Source organism: Primulina tabacum, chromosome 3 (genome assembly GCF_025594145.1).
Source record: "Primulina tabacum isolate GXHZ01 chromosome 3, ASM2559414v2, whole genome shotgun sequence".
Classification (NCBI taxonomy): domain Eukaryota; kingdom Viridiplantae; phylum Streptophyta; class Magnoliopsida; order Lamiales; family Gesneriaceae; genus Primulina; species Primulina tabacum.
Window position 1 is genome coordinate 1,578,038 of NC_134552.1, and position 20,449 is coordinate 1,598,486.

General features: G+C 35.6%; 1 protein-coding gene across 1 annotated transcript; it reads left to right on the top strand.

The window, feature by feature from the left end:
- The first annotated feature begins 10,500 nt into the window (after positions 1-10,500).
- Positions 10,501-10,818, top strand: LOC142538270 (secreted RxLR effector protein 161-like). Its single transcript, XM_075643627.1, has one exon. It carries the CDS (start codon positions 10,501-10,503, stop codon positions 10,816-10,818), a length of 318 nt encoding a protein of 105 aa, XP_075499742.1.
- The last annotated feature ends 9,631 nt before the right edge of the window (positions 10,819-20,449 follow it).

Consider the following 20,449-nt stretch of genomic DNA (forward strand, 5'->3'; position numbering starts at 1 on the left):
AATGCTCCCTACTGGATTGCATTATACACATATAAGTCCGATTGAATCAAACATGGTAGTTGATAATTCTTCAATATTAACCAATTGGCATGATCGATTGGGACATCCTGGTTCAAAAATGATGCGAAGAATTATAGAAAATACACATGGTTATCCGCTGAAAGACCAGAAGATCTTTCAGAATAATAAGTTTCAATGTAAAGCATGTTCTCTTGGAAAACTTATTATAAGACCATCACCAGCCAAAATCCAAACTGAATCACCAATGTTTCTTGAACGTATTCAGGGTGATATTTGTGGACCAATCCATCCACCATGTGGACCATTCAGATACTTTATGGTATTGATTGATACCTCCAGCAGATGGTCACATGTATGTTTATTGTCAACTCGAAATGTTGCATTTGCAAGATTACTTGCTCAAATAATAAAATTGAGGAATCAATTTCCCGATTATACAATCAAGAAAATTAGACTTGATAATGCTGGTGAATTTACTTCCCAAACTTTCAATGATTATTGTATGTCTATGGGAATCATTGTTGAGCATCATGTTGCTCATGTACATACACAGAATGGATTGGCTGAATCATTGATTAAACGTCTGCAAATGATTGCTAGACCAATGATTATGAAAACAAAGCTCCTTATTTCTATATGGGGACATGCAATTTTACACGCTGCTTCATTAATTCGCATCAGACCAAGTGCATATCATAAATACTCCCCATTGCAGCTTGCATTTGGTAAAGAACCAGACATTTCTCATCTGAGAATTTTTGGATGTATGGTGTATGTGCCTATTGCACCACCGCAACGAAAGAAAATGGGACCTCAAAGAAAGGTTGGAATTTATATCGGTTATGATAGTCCATCAATCATTCGATATCTTGAACCTCAGACAGGCGACGTGTTCACAGCACGTTTTGCTGATTGTCATTTTAATGAGGAAATCTTCCCAATGTTAGGGGGAGAACAGAAACATACCGAAAAGGAAATTACATGGCATGTATCATCATTGTTACATCTGGATCCAAGAACAAAACAATGTGAAAAAGATGTACAACAAATTGTACACTTGCAAAGAATAGCCAATCAAATACCAGATGCATTTGCTGACACAAAAGGGGTAACTAAATCATATATACATGCTGCAAATGCCCCTGCTCGAATTGAAATTCCAAAGAAACAAATTGAAGATACTCATGATGTCATTAAACTCCTGAAGCGTGGAAGGCCAGTCGGTTCCAAGGATAAAAATCCTCGAAAAAGAAAATTTATAGATAAACACGATGATCACAAAATAAAGAATGATGTTCCTGAAAAAACACATGATGATCACAAAATAGAGAATGGTGTTCCTGAAGAAACACATGATGATGAAAATATTCTGTCAGAACCACAAACTGACGAGAATCATGAAATCTCTATCAATTACATTAATACTGGAAAAATATGAAACCGAAAAGATATAGAAGAAATTGATGATATATTTTCTTATAATGTGGCAATCGACATCATAAATGATAATGAAGATCATGAACCAAAATCTTTTGGTGAATGTAAAAATCGGCAGGATTGGATAAAATGGAAAGAAGCCATCCAGGTTGAATTGGGTTCGCTAAATAAACGTAATGTTTTTGGACATATAGTCCTTACACCTGAAGGTGTAAAACCTGTTGGATACAAATGGGTTTTTATTCGAAAGCGAAATGAGAAAAATGAAATAGTGAGATATAAAGCTCGACTTGTTGCACAAGATTTTTCTCAAAGGCTTGGAATTGATTATGAAGAAACGTATTCTCCCGTGATGGATGCAATTACGTTTCGGTATTTGATTAGCTTGGCGGTATCTGAAAATTTAGAAATGCGTCTTATGGATGTTGTTAGAGCTTACTTATATGGATCACTTGATAGTAATATATATATGAAAATCCCTGAAGGATTTAAGATGCCTGAAGCACAAAGTTCAAAACCCAGAGAATGTTATTCTGTGAAATTACAAAGATCATTATATGGGTTAAAGCAATCTGGTCGAATGTGGTATAATCGACTAAGTGATCACTTGATGAAAAAGGGATATGTAAATAATTCAATATGCCCTTGTGTTTTCATTAAGAAAACAACATCCGGATGCGTAATTATTGCTGTATATGTTGATGATTTAAACATCATTGGAACGAATAAGGAAATTCAAGAAGTTGTGTCATACTTGAAGGAAGAATTTGAAATGAAAGATCTTGAAAAAACCAAGTATTGTCTGGGTTTACAAATTGAACAAAAAGAATGTGGAATGTTTGTTCACCAGACAAATTATACAGAAAAGATCCTTAAACGTTTTAATATGGATAAATCAAATCCTTTAAGTACTCCAATGGTTGTTAGATCATTAAACATAGAAAATGATCCATTACGACCATGTGAAGAAGATGAAGATATTCTTGGTCCAGAAGTACCATATCTAAGTGCTATCGGTGCCCTTATGTATCTTACAAATTGTACAAGGCCTGATATATCTTTTGCCGTAAATTTGTTGGCAAGATTTAGCACATATCCAACAAAGAGACACTGGAACGGAATTAAACATATATTCCGTTATCTACGAGGAACGACAGACTTGGGACTTTTGTATTCAAAAGATGCTAATCCAAGTATAATTGGTAATGCCGATGATGGATACTTATCTGATCCACACAAGGCACGTTCCCAAACTGGATATGTTTTTACTCGTGGAGGCACTGCAATTTCTTGGCATTCACAGAAACAAACGCTCGTAACAACTTCATCAAATCATGCCGAGATTATTGCACTACATGAAGCAAGTCGTGAATGTGTGTGGTTAAAATCAATGACCCAACATATCCAAATCTTATGCGGATTATCATTCGACGAGAAGCCTGTGATACTATATGAAGATAATGCTGCATGTGTTGCTCAAATGAAAGAAGGATACATAAAAAGCGACAGAACTAAACATATTCCTCCTAAGTTCTTCGCATTCACCAAGGAGCTTGAGAAGAATAAATGTATTGATGTTCGTCACATTCAATCAAGTGAAAATTCATCAGATCTCTTCACAAAGGCGCTTCCTACGTCAATATTCAGAAAGCATATATATAATATTGGGATGCGCAATCTACGAAATTTGTGAAGAATTGTTCGTGTCAACATGAGGGGGAGTTTACGTGACTGCACTCTTTTTCCCTTGCTATGGTTTTTATCCCAATTGGTTTTTCCTAGTAAGGTTTTTAACGAGGCAATATAAAAACACGTAATGAAGACAATCATTATGATCATCATCACAATGGGGAGTGTTGAAAAATATATTTAAAATGTGTGTATTGAATATTTGAATGTTGAAAATAAGAGTTGTAAATATTGAAAATTAGTGTGTGATGATGTAGGTAATGATGTATTTTATTTTTGGATTATTTGTAAAGATTTCCTATAAATAGATCTCTCATTTGTGAAGAAAATCACAATTGAGTGAGAGAAAAATATTATAAAGTGTGTAGTTTGGTAAATTTTGAGAGTTTGAGATTTTTATTTTTTACCATAAATTTTTACTTTTTCACAACACAGACATGATATTTATTCAATTAGTTTGAATTACGTAATAATAGATAGGTCGGCTACATATTAGTTAGTGTGAATCACGCGGTCGGCTATAACTGCACTCTATTGGCTTTTTCACTCAATACAAGCCTATGATTTAAATCATATAAAATTGGATCATATAAAATTGGAATTTTAATATGTAGGTTGACTTGTTTTGGGTTTCATTCTTGTAACTAGTCTGAATTTGGTTTTCACACAATAATTTAGAATTTTTTTTGGTTTTGCTCTTTTTTTTGCCTGAAACTACTAAATCTATTAAATATGATTTATTTGAAATTGATTTTCTTATATGTGACACACGTGGCGAGAATAAAACCCATATTAGTTAAATTGAAATTCATCTCAACAAATAAATATATATATATATATATTTATTTGTTTAGATGAATTTTAATTTAACTATATATATATATATATATATATATATATATATATATATAGAATAAAACCCATATTAGTTAAATTAAAATTCATCTCAACAAATATATATATAAAGCAAAAGGATCCCCGATATTTTAAAATGAGAGAAAAAATTTTAGTTTCTTTGTTATTTTTGTTTATGTATATTTGATATATATAATATACACTACAAGAAAAATACAAATCAACAACACTCATACGACAACGGTTTTTATTAAAACAGTTGTCTTTTTTCTTTTAACGACGGTTTTAACAAAAACCGTTATCGTAGCCTAAAAAAACCCGCTTATATACAACGGTTTTTTAAAAATCGTTGTCTTTTATGTGTCTACGACAACGGTTTTTAATCTATGAGTTTTTTTTTGGGCTACAACAACGGTTTTTAAAAACTATTGTCTAAGAGCTTTATTTTTTTGCTACAACAACGGTTTTAACAACCGTTGTGTATGAGCGGTTTTTTTAGGCTACGACAATGGTTTTTAAAAACCGTTGTCGTTCGGATGGTTTTTTTGGGCTACAACAACGTTTTTTCAAAAACCGTTGTCTATATAAATTATGTCAAGGGTCAAAGACAACGGTATTAGCGACTGTTTCTTCAATCTCGTCGCCGATTTAATTTAGCGACGGTTTATAAACCGTCACATTTTTAAATTCTTGAAGTTTTAAATTAGCGACAAAACAACCGTCGCTAAGTTAATGTATGCGACGGTTTTTTGAAACAAGCGACGGTATAGGTAACCGACGCAATAGCGACGGGTTTATTATAGCTGTCGCTACTAGCGACGGTTTATACGAAAACTGTCGCTACTAGCGACAGTTTACACACAAACCGTCGCACATTTTCTATAAATACCTGCATCCTTGGTCATTTTCTTCCCACATCAAAGTCTTCTCTCTTCTTTCATTTCACTTTCACAAATTTTCTTCCCACATCAAATTTCTCTCTTCCATAAATTTCTTTTATCTTCCACGATTTTCATTAAACTTCAATGTTAAGTGTTAAAGATTATAAATATATTAATTTATTAAGATTGTTAGATTTGGGATCAAAATAATGGGTTTTGGATTTATCCGGGATTTTATCGCCGCACGAAACATTAATTAACGAATTAATTGAAACGCCTAGTTTTAAGCTTTATAAAATTATGAAAAATTAAATTTAAGCTTAAATAATTATTAAAAGTCTAAGTTTTTAATTTTGGAATTTTATATTAAAGTCTGGTTTAATTCGGGATTAAAACGCATTAATACGTCACATTTAAAGATTAATTTAAAAGTCCTCGATTTAAGCTAAATAAAAATATGAAAAATTCTTGTAATCTTAAATAATTATTCGGGACATGTTAGAGTCAATGAAATTAAGAAAATTTTAAAAAACGTGAAATTTTACGTCTAGTGGTAAAACGGTCATTTTACACCTAGAAATTAGTAAACGTCACGGCAGTATCATGAATGCTGTTTTATATGCTAATATGATTATTTGGAATGTTTATGAATTTTTATATGTTAAAATGTTATTTTAAATGTTCATGGATATATATATATATATATATGTTAAAATGTTATTTTTAAAATGTTTATGGATTTTATGGTTTAATTATGGACATTTAAAAGACATGTTGCATGCTTAGTTTAAAAGAAAAATGTTTCATACATGTTTAAATTTTATAAAGTGATGATAATATGAAACGTTGAAGGAAGTGAAGTAAATGTGACTAATACGATGATATGTTGGAATTTTCGTGAGGTTTATGGTCCCACTGGGAGCCCGACGATCGTGTTTCCTTGGATACGGATATGAATATGTATATGTATATGATGATATGTTAATACGTAAGGCCAAGGCCCAGTTGACCGGTGAGAGTGTTGCTGGTGTCCCTGCTGCCCAGTACTATGGTTACATATAGATGGATCCATCGCCCAACACGTAGACGTAAACGTAGACGTAGATGAACACGAAAGTCACAATTAACGATCTGAATTCAACGAAAGGAAAAAGAAATACGTATATGTTGGTGATAATATGAATATGAATATGTTGAGGATGATATGAAAAAGGATCATGAAAATGCTTTAAAATTTATGCATCATGAAAACGTTTATGAAAATGTTTATGATTGAAGTTTATGCATGACATGAAAACGTTATTTTTACGTATAACTATTTTTCACTATTGCATGTGGTTTTATACGTATTATTTGGTAACAAGAATATGATGTGTTGAGTCTTTATCACTAGGTGTGATTGATGCAGGTGAGAATGATAATAATGTTGAGGGAGGCTTGGATGTCTGACTTGACTGGACTGGAGGTGCACATAACCTGAGGACCAGCACTTCTACTTTTCCGCACTTATGATTTAAGTTTATGATTTACGTTAAAAGATTTTTAAGACTGCTTATTTATGCTTTTGAGTGGTTTTGAGAGGATGATATTTTTCAAATTTATTGCTTTTTAGGTTTGGTAAAACATTTGATGATTTTATGCTAAATTATTTCTTTGTATTTTTCAAGTACTAGTTGGTTGGTTTATTTTAAAATGGTGCAAAAATATTTTATACATTTTGGATGGGTTCGGCCGTAAGGTAAGGTTTTTTTTTTAAAAAAAACTTACTAGTACTATTTAAGCAATAAAAATAGCAGACGTTTCAACATATACATTTATAATGTAAATAAATATTATTTTTATGTTTTAATTATAGTAATACAATCAATTTATTAAATATGAAGTGAGTTTTTTTATATATTTTAAACTTACATCCTTGTATATATATATATATATAGGCTTGTTACCCTGCACCCAAGGGGTGCAGGGTAACGTGTGCTGGCGCCCAGCTGTGCAGCCTTCTTTTAATTTTTTTTTTAAATTTAAAAACCAAAATCAACAAAATAGGCTTTTAATTCACGCACAAAACCCTCCACCTACCATCTTCACGAACAGGGGCGGAGCCAGAAATATGACTCTATCTGGGCTAGAATTTTAAACTCTATAATCTTTTAATATTTTAAATTGATATACCCGGGCTAATACCATATTATTTCAAAATGTACACATAAATTTTTTTAAAAAAATTGGGCCACCCGGGCTAAAGTCCGGACACAAGAGCATGTAGCTCCGTCCATGTTCACGAACCAGAACAAAATGAAAGAAACACACCACACGGTCGGGAGCTTCAAGTGATCGCAATTCCGGAGATCTCGTGCAGGCTTTTTCCGGGCACCTCAAATCAGAAGGTAAATCGAGGTTGTTGGAAATTTCTTATTCCGAAGATTTTTCGAATTTCGGATTTTGTAGGTAGAATATGTGCGTGAAAAATCAAACACTCAAGCCGTCGGAAATAAAAATCGGGTTCGGTGTATGTGTGAATGTATTCGGATTTTCGAATTTTGAATTACTCCATTGTATCCAAAATGGCTTTTATTTTTAATCTAAAACTACAGAATGTGTTTGCGACCGTTAGTTTGGTTTTAATCTAAAACTCCAACCATTTGTCTTTTAATCTTAAAAGCCTATTTTGTTGACTTTGGTTTTTAAATTAAAAAAAAATAATAAAAGAAGGCTGCACAGAGCCTCATATATATATATATATATATATATATATATATATATATATATATAAAAGCGAAAACAAAAAATAATGGTAGTTGGTATATTATTAATCAAGAGTACCTAAACATAGTGTTAAGATAAGTAAAGAACTGTCGATGTCTAAGCTGATGTAATAAGTAAGTATTTATTAATTGTTAGGAGTTTGATTTTTTCATCAACATTTTCTTAGACGAGTTTGTTGTATATATTTTTTCCAATCCGATTTACCTAAATAACGTAGTTTTAATGCTATTACATTAGTTTGAGGTTTACTTAATGTGCACCGAAAAGTAGCGGTTTCAAGTTCTATTGTCATTAAAAAGTGTAACGAATTGAAATATATGTATAATGTCTAACACTAAAATTAATTTATCACATTTTTCATATCGAATTGCGTTGATATTTTTTCTTATGTATATTAATTTAGTCCAAGGACATTTAATTTAATTTTAGTGTGATGAGTTTTTCCACCAATTTTTTTTTTTTGAACATATCACAACAGCTTGTGGTGCTAATTAAAGTCAAAGCTCAATTTTAAATTAATATAATATACGACTGTTAATAGATCTATTTAACTTCGAGAGTAGGTTTCTTGTAAGACGGTCTCAGAAATCTTTATCTGTGAGATGGTTCAACCCTATTGATATTCACAATAAAAAGTAATACTTTTAGCATAAAAATTATATTTTTTTATTGATGACCCAAATAAGATATCTGTCTCATAAAATATGATCCGTGAGATCGTCTCACATAAGTTTTTGCCTAACTCCGACTTAATCATGATAGTGACTATGTCCGAGTTTATTAATTCATTACCAGACATTAGGTTGATTTGGCATTGGGTTTTTAGTACTCTGTTTAACAATATAAATTTTGAATACTTCATAATAATGAAAGTGATTAGATGTCGGAATATATATTCCTAGTTTCTACTTGGTATGTACCAAATCGTTAAGTGCTCAAAATACATCATATTAAGATTTTTTAGAGTTTTAAAATGTGTTCAATTAAAATAGAAGAGGTAATTTTATTGCAAAATTAAATTAAAAAAACAATTTGCTTTTTGTATATGAAGTATATATTCTGGAAGTGATGGAATGTTTGTTGAGGAGCCATAATACAAGAAAAAGCACTCTTGAGATGATGTTTTTTGTTTTGTAACTTCAATATTTTTTTTATTTTTAAATCGGTAAAATCAACGATCTTAGTCCACGAGCTTGCACTTTTTCAATTTTGGTCTTTTTTCATCCGAACATTGATGTGACACCAGAAAATGTTGACGTGGCCCCGCAATATTGCTATAATATCTAATGTCTTGTCAACGATTCGGTGAAAATGTTTAAATTGAAAGATATTGCAAGTTAGCTGACTAATTTATGTAATGCAAGGAACCACTGTGATAGGCACCTCTGCCGTGGTCTCTGATAAACCAAATACATCTTTGTTGCGGCACCAGAGATTGGGGCACGTGAGTGAGCGTGGATTAATTCAGTTATCTAAACAGGACTTGTTGTGTGGGGGGATAAAATGCTGGGTTTGGAGCTTTGTGAGCATTGTATCCTTGGAAAAGCCAAGAGAGTAAAGTTCACTAAATGAATACGTACACATAACATCCAGGACCTTTTAGTATGTTCATTCAGACTTATTGGGACCTTCAAGGACTCCCACACATGGGGGATGAAAGTATAACATGTCAATAGTCGATGAATTTTCAAGGGGTTTTTTACTTAAATCAAAAGATGCCATAAAAAAGTTCAAGGACTGACTCACTGCAACATAGTACATATTGAACATAAAGTTGAAGTTTTTAAGAACTGACAATGGTTTGGATTTCTTATTAGAGCAATTCCTTAAACTTTGTGGAACCAAAGGGATAACAAGACATATGAAGTAAGTGGTACTTCACAACATAATGGACTGGATGAGAGGATAAACCGAACACTCTTAGAAAGAATAAGATGAATTATGTTTAATACAGGCCTGCCAAAGACTTTCTGGGGAAATACTGAAGTCACATTCTTTCCAGTGCAATAAGCTTCAAGACTACTATGGAACTCTGGAATGGGGTAACAACAGATTACTCCAACTTAAAGGTGTTTGGATTGCCTATGCACACATGAAACAAGATAAGCTTGAACCAAGGGCAAGGGAGTGTGCATTCATAGGCTACCTTGATGAAGTGAAAAATTATGGAATCTGGAAGCCACTGGACCTAGGTGATTCCGTACAAGGGACATCACCTTTCATGAATCCAATATTGCTTACAAACTGACTAAAACCAAACTTGGGAGTAAGGAAAAAGGAAACAATGATATGTAGGTCGAGGTGGAGCCCTCAGAATATGCCTTTGACACAGAAAAGAAACACTCGAGGAACCAAGTGTGCACCAGAAACAAGAGCAAGTTCCAGACACACAAAATCTGGGATCTTATAAATTGGCCAGAGGCAGACAAAGGTGTGTCTCCTCAAGAAATGCATCTTTGGCTTAAATTAGAGTCCTAGAAAATGGTATAAGAGGTTCGATGAGTTCATAACAAGTATTCACTTCACAAGGAGTAGCTTTGATGACTGTGTTTACATAGATAAACAAGGAAATGAAACCAAAACATATCTTCTCTTGTATGTAGATGACAATTTGTTGTCCGTTAAGAGCAAAGAGAATATAGAATATGTCAAAATTATGTTGAGCTCTGAATTTGGCATGAAACACTTGGGAAAGGCCAAGAAGATACTGGGTGGGTATGGAAATCAAAAGAGATAGGAAGACACACAAGTTCTTGTGTCAAGAATAATACGACTGAAAGTAATATGGAGGTTCAATATGCAATAGTTCAAACTAGTTACAACCCCTCTGGTACAACACCTAAAGCTGTCGATGGATCAGTCTCCCGAAAGTGATGAAGACAGGAAATCCATGGAACACATTCCTTATGCCAGTGGAGTAGGAAGTGTCATGTATTTGATGCTAAGCACAAGGCCTGATCTGGCTCATGGAATGAGTGTGGTTTCTAGATACATGGCCAATCCAGGACATGAACATTGGCGGGCACTTAAGTGGATGTTAAGGTATCTAAGAAGAGCTCCTGGCATTGGATTGCTATTTGAAAAACAAATGACAGATGAAAATCCAATCAAAGGATATGTAGACTCTGATTTCGTTGGAAATATGGACTCAAGGAAGTCATTATCATGATTCATTTTCACTTTTTTTGGAACAATCCCTTGGAAAGCTTCATACAGCCAGTAGTCCATCGAAGCTAAATATATATCATTTATAGAAGGAATTAAAGAGGCTTTATGGTTGTAAGGAATGGTTTTTGAGTTGGAGAGAGTCCAAGGTAAGGTAGAGGTGTATTGCGACAATCAAAGTACAATACACCTAACTAAGCACCAAGTGCATAAAAAAATATCAAAATATATAGATGTAATATTGCATTTTGTAATGGAAGTTATATCCAAAAGAGAAGTGCAAATGAAGAAAATTGATGCTAAGGACAACCCTGCAAATATGATGACAGATTCATTGCCATTTTCCAAGTTCAAGTCATGTGTGGACTTGGTTAAGGAAATGGAATAGAGGTAATTCAAAAGATAGGAAGAAGACAGACAACCTTGGAGTCAAGCTAGAGATTGTAGTATAAGGATGAGTGCCTCTCAAGTTGGCATGCTATTAAAATACAAGTGATTTCAAGATTGCATTTGGTGGTTGGGCCCAAAACTCAAGGCAGTTGGAAGTCTGGTCTTCGGTTATTAGCATGGAAGTTGATGGAAAATGCAAACCACTGATATACATATATAAGGAGGGCTTACAAGCTATAAGAAGGACAATTCAATTTTATGCTGCAAATTAGATCCACATTCGTCGATCACAATACACAAAGAATCCAGAAAGTGGCCCAGAAGAGTGTGGAAGATACACAAGGAAGATTGAGAGGATAAAGCTCTGTTGTAATTGATTTTTTCGTGTTGTATTTATTACTCTTGTAATTGTAACATTCTTGTGAGTGATCAACAAAATATTGGATGGTTGTTCTTCCCATGGATGTAGGCTATTCAAAGCCAAACCACGTAATTTGATAGTGTTATTGATTTGTGTTTTTGATATTCTTGATTGATTGTTTGTTTAATCGAGCAATTACATTCATTCACTGAGAATGCTCTCATCAATGTTTGGAATTTGTCACTGGTGCCATTGAGTTCATTGTATTCTTGGGATTCAATTCATAACAAATCCATTATATAGATATATACACACCTCCATAGCAGATAAACCAGTAAACCAAACAAATGGAAGCTGGAGAGCAAGCTGGAATCATCAACCTAGCTAACACTCAAAACAGCAGCAGGCACCGAGAAAGCATCTTCAAGTGTTCAGTCATGAACTCTAATTTTATGGTAATTGTTGGGAATACAACCAAAGTCTCACTGTTGCGCGTTTTCACTACCGCAAGTGTACGGTGTCAAGTTTTAGTACTGGTTAGAGTACAAATATCGATCCCACGAGGAGTGTGTATAAAAATGTATATCAGTGCTCGTAATTAAAATAGTCTCAACTTTATTTAGAAAAATCAAATAAAAGGTTGGTTTGTTTGAACGAATTAATTGAAAACAATGAATTAATTAAATCACCGAATTGAGAAATAATAATGAGAGAAAATATCTAGAGAAATGATTTCACAAAGTTTCCACGATGAATATTCACAGTTGAATTTATATTCCTGAATTCCAATTATTTAATGGCCAAGAACACTTAGGTTATGGGCGCGCGCGAGCTTCTGTCCGAGTGCTTCATGGCGCTATGTTTCCTTGACTCTACTTGACTTCGTGTCCGCTATTTTCTCCATTCCTGTAATGACAACAAAAACAAACCAAAAACGCATAATTCTGTTCGAAACAAGCATAATTCAAAATGGATTCCAATATAAATTTAAGTGCAAATCTTGCACTTATCAAACTCCCCAAACTTGAACTTTTGTTAGTCCCGAGAAAAATAAAATAAAAGCTAATAAAGAAGGGAAAAAATAACGCAAACTACTACAGTCATGGATATGCGAAAAGTGATATTGGCCTCCGACTTATCTTATTTCATGTAATTCATGATTTTCCAAGAGTCACGTGCGTGTGTGATATGTCAATGTTTATTTACCCCATCGAATGCTCAAATAGAGTTGTAATGCACATTCGCCTTACATAATCAAGAAATCCTCAGTTCAGTTCAACTCACACTTCATCAAAATATAAATTTGCATTCACAGATCACATAGGACTTTATCGGTGATTATTTGGCTCGAAAGATGGTCAATCACAAGTATGCCAAAGATGAAATCACAAAATGAGATGCTTGCAAGCAAGTGATTAAAGTCTATACTCGTTGACAATGTTTTTCAGGTATCCATAGGCTTGATTTGAACAACTTTTCTCCACTAGTATATTGGATAAATGTGACAAGGTTAATAGGTCTTGTAAGCTTGTAATGCCAGGCCATGGTTCACGGCTACAATAAAGGATATGGAAATCAAAATTTGAGAGAAATAATCAAATTTTCATCATTTTCACTATCATTTGATTCACCATCACTTTATTGATTTCTTCTCATTCATATCCTTCATCTCCCATATGTTCTCTTTTTTCACCACTTTTGATTCACATATTTTTTTTTTAAACAACTCCTTTTATCACATTTAACTTTTTCTTTTCAAGGAGTATTTGAATCATTACAACACCCATGAACTTATTTCTCTCAAAATTAGGTAAGACAGTAAGTGTATAAGCTTCATTAGGTAGTCGTTGTGGGAAATAGAATAAATACAAGTGGGGGCTAATTGTATGTCATTGACATACACCACTGGATTTTTTTTTTTTTTTTGTAGGCTCAAAATGGGGTACTAGGGATATTTCATTTTCGTTTGGTAGGCTCGAAGGCTCAAAACGGCTCCAAAGATCGCCTAAATCATTCCTATGTCACATATTATCCGTATTTCGCCTCGAAAAGTGTTCAAACAAGTTCTAGACTTTCGTCAATCCATTAGTCAACTCATACAAACCAGACACGTGCAATTTTCAATAAAAATGATAGATGAAATAGGTGCACGAAGAAAATTTAAGCATCTCAATTAACTTGAAGCTCAAAGGGCTACAAATGACAGTAAGCAAAGAATATAGGCCCAAAGATATTGTGAAAAATTGCCTAGCTCATTCCTATGATTGCAAAAGTGTCAATCAATGTCATGCAAGAATTACCAAGAATCAGATCTCCCTCATCTCTTTAGCATCACAGGCATACAACTTGTCTCTAAGCAACAATAATATCAATAAACACGACAGTGCAAAATATTTGTGACTCCTAGGTTCTCATGAACACATATAAACCTCAGGGCCACAATTCAATTTTCATCATCGGTCACACATTTTACTTATCCATGACTTTTCCTAACAAATATAGAATGCAAAAAGTAAATAGAAACTAAATTAACCATCGAATGCTCAAATAGAGTTGTAATGCACATTCGCCTTACATAATCAAGAAATCCTCAGTTCAGTTCAACTCACACTTCATCAAAATATAAATTTGCATTCACAGATCACATAGGACTTTATCGGTGATTATTTGGCTCGAAAGATGGTCAATCACAAGTATGCCAAAGATGAAATCACAAAATGAGATGCTTGCAAGCAAGTGATTAAAGTCTATACTCGTTGACAATGTTTTTCAGGTATCCATAGGCTTGATTTGAACAACTTTTCTCCACTAGTATATTGGATAAATGTGACAAGGTTAATAGGTCTTGTAAGCTTGTAATGCCAGGCCATGGTTCACGGCTACAATAAAGGATATGGAAATCAAAATTTGAGAGAAATAATCAAATTTTCATCATTTTCACTATCATTTGATTCACCATCACTTTATTGATTTCTTCTCATTCATATCCCTCATCTCCCATATGTTCTCTTTTTTCACCACTTTTGATTCACATATTTTTTTTTTAAACAACTCCTTTTATCACATTTAACTTTTTCTTTTCAAGGAGTATTTGAATCATTACAACACCCATGAACTTATTTCTCTCAAAATTAGGTAAGACAGTAAGTGTATAAGCTTCATTAGGTAGTCGTTGTGGGAAATAGAATAAATACAAGTGGGGGCTAATTGTATGTCATTGACATACACCACTGGATTTTTTTTTTTTTGTAGGCTCAAAATGGGGTACTAGGGATATTTCATTTTCGTTTGGTAGGCTCGAAGGCTCAAAACGGCTCCAAAGATCGCCTAAATCATTCCTATGTCACATATTATCCGTATTTCGCCTCGAAAAGTGTTCAAACAAGTTCTAGACTTTCGTCAATCCATTAGTCAACTCATACAAACCAGACACGTGCAATTTTCAATAAAAATGATAGATGAAATAGGTGCACGAAGAAAATTTAAGCATCTCAATTAACTTGAAGCTCAAAGGGCTACAAATGACAGTAAGCAAAGAATATAGGCCCAAAGATATTGTGAAAAATTGCCTAGCTCATTCCTATGATTGCAAAAGTGTCAATCAATGTCATGCAAGAATTACCAAGAATCAGATCTCCCTCATCTCTTTAGCATCACAGGCATACAACTTGTCTCTAAGCAACAATAATATCAATAAACACGACAGTGCAAAATATTTGTGACTCCTAGGTTCTCATGAACACATATAAACCTCAGGGCCACAATTCAATTTTCATCATCGGTCACACATTTTACTTATCCATGACTTTTCCTAACAAATATAGAATGCAAAAAGTAAATAGAAACTAAATTAACCATCGAATGCTCAAATAGAGTTGTAATGCACATTCGCCTTACATAATCAAGAAATCCTCAGTTCAGTTCAACTCACACTTCATCAAAATATAAATTTGCATTCACAGATCACATAGGACTTTATCGGTGATTATTTGGCTCGAAAGATGGTCAATCACAAGTATGCCAAAGATGAAATCACAAAATGAGATGCTTGCAAGCAAGTGATTAAAGTCTATACTTGTTGACAATGTTTTTCAGGTATCCATAGGCTTGATTTGAACAACTTTTCTCCACTAGTATATTGGATAAATGTGACAAGGTTAATAGGTCTTGTAAGCTTGTAATGCCAGGCCATGGTTCACGGCTACAATAAAGGATATGGAAATCAAAATTTGAGAGAAATAATCAAATTTTCATCATTTTCACTATCATTTGATTCACCATCACTTTATTGATTTCTTCTCATTCATATCCTTCATCTCCCATATGTTCTCTTTTTTCACCACTTTTGATTCACATATTTTTTTTTTAAACAACTCCTTTTATCACATTTAACTTTTTCTTTTCAAGGAGTATTTGAATCATTACAACACCCATGAACTTATTTCTCTCAAAATTAGGTAAGACAGTAAGTGTATAAGCTTCATTAGGTAGTCGTTGTGGGAAATAGAATAAATACAAGTGGGGGCTAATTGTATGTCATTGACATACACCACTGGATTTTTTTTTTTTTGTAGGCTCAAAATGGGGTACTAGGGATATTTCATTTTCGTTTGGTAGGCTCGAAGGCTCAAAACGGCTCCAAAGATCGCCTAAATCATTCCTATGTCACATATTATCCGTATTTCGCCTCGAAAAGTGTTCAAACAAGTTCTAGACTTTCGTCAATCCATTAGTCAACTCATACAAACCAGACACGTGCAATTTTCAATAAAAATGATAGATGAAATAGGTGCACGAAGAAAATTTAAGCATCTCAATTAACTTGAAGCTCAAAGGGCTACAAATGACAGTAAGCAAAGAATATAGGCCCAAAGATATTGTGAAAAATTGCCTAGCTCATTCCTATGATTGCAAAAGTGTCAATCAATGTCATGCAAGAATTACCAAGAATCAGATCTCCCTCATCTCTTTAGCATCACAGGCATACAACTTGTCTCTAAGCAACAATAATATCAATAAACACGACAGTGCAAAATATTTGTGACTCCTAGGTTCTCATGAACACATATAAACCTCAGGGCCACAATTCAATTTTCATCATCGGTCACACATTTTACTTATCCATGACTTTTCCTAACAAATATAGAATGCAAAAAGTAAATAGAAACTAAATTAACTATTGAGCACTAATTAAAAAAATAAATTCAGAAAAATCTAACAAGCAATTTTTACCCCCCCCCCCCCCCCCCCCAAACTTAAAGTATGCATTGTCCTCAATGTATAGAAATAAAGAACAAGACAACACATACCTTGCTACCGGGTGTCAGAACTCGGGGCTCGAATCATCATTGCCAGTATCTTCGGCATCCTCGTCCATGTGCTGCGGCGGTGAAAGATCTGGTGGTGGGTACTGTGATGGCCATGCTGGATGTGGTGGAAAGGGAACCTCCCCGGGTCCAGCAGGTGGAAACCGCTGGGCGATCACCGATGTGAAGTCCATCATGAAAGACATGAAGGTATTAGTAATTTGTCGGTGTTCGGCTAGCTCTCGGCGCTGAGCACGCGACTCTTGTTCCAGTCGGAACATCCTGTCTCGCAGGCTAGATCGAGGAATCGATAGTGGTGGCGGTGGATGGCGTTGTCTGGCCCTTTGGTTGTATTCTGTCCTAGCTTCTTGTTGTTCCATCTCTCGTCTTCCTCGTAGGCGGTATGCTTCAGATACTGTTATTGGGGCTTTAGCTTTCAAAACTGGTTCCTCGGAGCCCCATTGCACACCGGCATAAAGACATAGGGCAGTAATAGTATGTGCACAAGGGAGATTGACGGTCATGAGTCCCGTGCCAGCACGCATGATAAAACTGTGGATGAGCTTCCCAAGATCGACGGTTCTCCCAGTCATTATGGCGTAGATCAACGCCACCTTATCCTTTTTAATCTCCGTCTGATGTGATGATGGCATGATCCGTGAGAGAATAAACAATGCCCAGCTGCGTGGATCACGGAGTAAGTCAGACTTCTTCAGAGTGACTGGGGAGCCCTGATCCAAGCGCCACTCTGCACCCTCGATGCATAAGGTCCTGATAATCTCATCGTAGTTCACATCCCCATTGATCAACTCAGTGTACCCGTCATTTTCAAAATCCGGCAGATTCTAGATTGCATTAATGGTGGCCAAATCAAAATAGACGAGTTGCCCTCGCACCAAAACTCCGTATTCCTCATGTTTGATTCTCAAATTCGCATAAAATTCACGGACTACGGATATCACGGCGTCTGGCGGAGACTGTGCTATATCTACCCATCCTCTTCGCACAACTTCCTCGATTATATCACATTCAAGGTTGCTCATATCTAGCCCTCTTTTCTTAATAATAGATCGAGACATAGTGCTCTCATATACTTGAAAGGCTTCCTCGTTCCAAAATTTGTGAGCATCGTAGGAACGAGACGAGGAAGCCCCATCCTTTGATCTTTTTCTCGGCGCCATAATTTTCAATTTGTGTCCACACCAATAATCAACAAATATAGAGCACAATGGCACCAACAATTGCTTGATTTTTTTTTTGCAAATTATCCCAGACAATAATAATGTAGAAGAAACGTTAACCTTAAAGACAATAGCTTGAGATGACACCGGGCGGCAGGGGAAGGTGGCGGCGACGGCGGCGGTGGTGGCGGCGACGGCGTGCCTGAGCGGAGGCGGCGGTGGCTGCTGTTGGTTGTGGGAGAGATGAGTTATGTGTTTGTGAGAGGAGGAGGTGGATTGAAGGGATTTTGGGAGAAATTTAGGCAAGGTTAGGTGTTGATTTGGGGAGGAGAAGAATTTTGAGAGGAAAGTTTATGGAGAGGCGGCTGTTTTGAGGGAAGGATGTGTGTGTGTGTGTAAATCGTGAGATAGGGTTTTAAATGGGGGTAGGGACGCGGCGCGCGCGGTCGTGCGAAAAGTGGAGCGGCCGCGCACGAGCTTCTGGATACCTGCCAATAATTGAGTGCGCGCCATAGCGCGTAATATGGCGCAACCGCGCGCGCGTCTCGGGTTTCCTTCGTTAATGATGTGCGCGCGGTCGCGCGAGAACTCGCGCTGGGGCGCGAGGGCTTCTGTTCTTTATGGACGATGGAGTGCGCGCGGTAGCGCGAGAGTTGGCGTAGCCGCGCGCACCCTGCTGTATCTGCCCACCGAGTATTAGCGCGCTGCCGCACGAGATGTTGCGCGCTGGCGCGCATGCTGCTGTCCCTGGCCTCTTTTTTTTTTTTTTTTTAACCTGCAAAAATTAAACGATTCAAATTAATATTCGAATGAAAATAATTAAAAGCAAGAAATAAAAGATAAAATAAAATAAAAGTTATTAAATAAAATAAAAAAAATAAATGCGAGAATTAATCGTGGGTTGCTTCCCACGCAGCGCTTGGTTTAAATGTCATCAGCCCGACTACCAGTCATGTTCAATTGTGTTCACCCAGACTAAGATTGTCAATATTCCTCACTTCAGTTCCATAGTATGCCTTAACCCGCTGTCCATTGACCTTGAAAGTTCGTCCATCACTGCACTTCAACTCGATAGCCCCATGAGGATATACTGTTTCCACTACAAATGGCCCTGACCAACGTGATTTCAGTTTACCAGGAAACAATTTCAGACGAGAGTTAAATAGTAGTACTTGTTGTCCTGGTTTGAGCTCCCTTCGGTCAATGATTTTGTCATGCCACTTCTTAGTTTGCTCCTTGTAGATCTTGGCATTTTCATAAACGTCATTACGGAATTCATCCATCTCACTTAACTGCAGTTTTTTGACATTGCCAGAAGCTTTCAGGTCGAAGTTCAACTTTTTAACTGCCCAAAATGCTCGGTGCTCCAGTTCTAGTGGCAAGTGACATGCTTTCCCAAATACTAGCCTATAGGGAGAGATCCCAATAGGCGTCTTGAATGCGGTCCGATAAGCCCATAACGCATCATCCAACTTCATAGCCCAATCCCTCCGGTTGGTGTTGACAGTCTTTTCCAGTATTTGTTTAATTTCCCGGTTGGATACTTCAGCTTGTCCATTCGACTGAGGATGATATGTTAGTGCCACTTTGTGCTTCACATTGTATTTAGCCAAAAGTGAGTTAAAAATTCTATTGCAAAAATGCGTACCTTCGTCACTTATGATGGCTCTTGGTGTTCCAAACCTGGTGAAGATGTTTTTATGCACAAATTTCACTACAACATGAGAGTCATTAGTATTGGTGGCGATTGCTTCCACCCATTTCGACACATAATCAACAGCTAATAGAATGTAAGAATTATCAAAAGAAGGAGGAAAAGGTCCCATGAAATCTATACCCCAAACGTCAAAAAGTTCCACTTCCAAAACATTTGTCAGTGGTAATTCGTGACGCCTAGAGATGTTTCATAACCTCTGGCATCTATCACATGATTTTACTAAGGTATAACTATCTTTAAACAAACTAGGCCAATAGAAACCAGATTGCAATACCTTAGCTGCTGTTTGTGACGCTCCAAAGTGTCCACCATATGGTGAAGAATGACACTTCTCCAAAATTTGTTGGGCTTCGAGACCCTCCACGCATCTCCTAATCACTTGGTCAGCACATCTCTTGTACACAAATGGGTCATCCCAATAATAAAACTTGATATCATGGACAAACTTCTTCTTCTGATGATAGCTCAAATCTGGAGGAAGCGTACCACATGACAAAAAATTTGCAATATCAGCAAACCAAGGAATTACAGTGTTTACCTCAAAGAGTTGCTCATCCGGAAAAGTTTCCTGTATAGCTTCCTCTTCTTTCTTCTCCTCCAACTCAAGCCTCGACAAATGATCAGCTACCTGATTCTCACTACCTTTTTTATCCTTGACCTCAAAGTCAAATTCTTGTAAT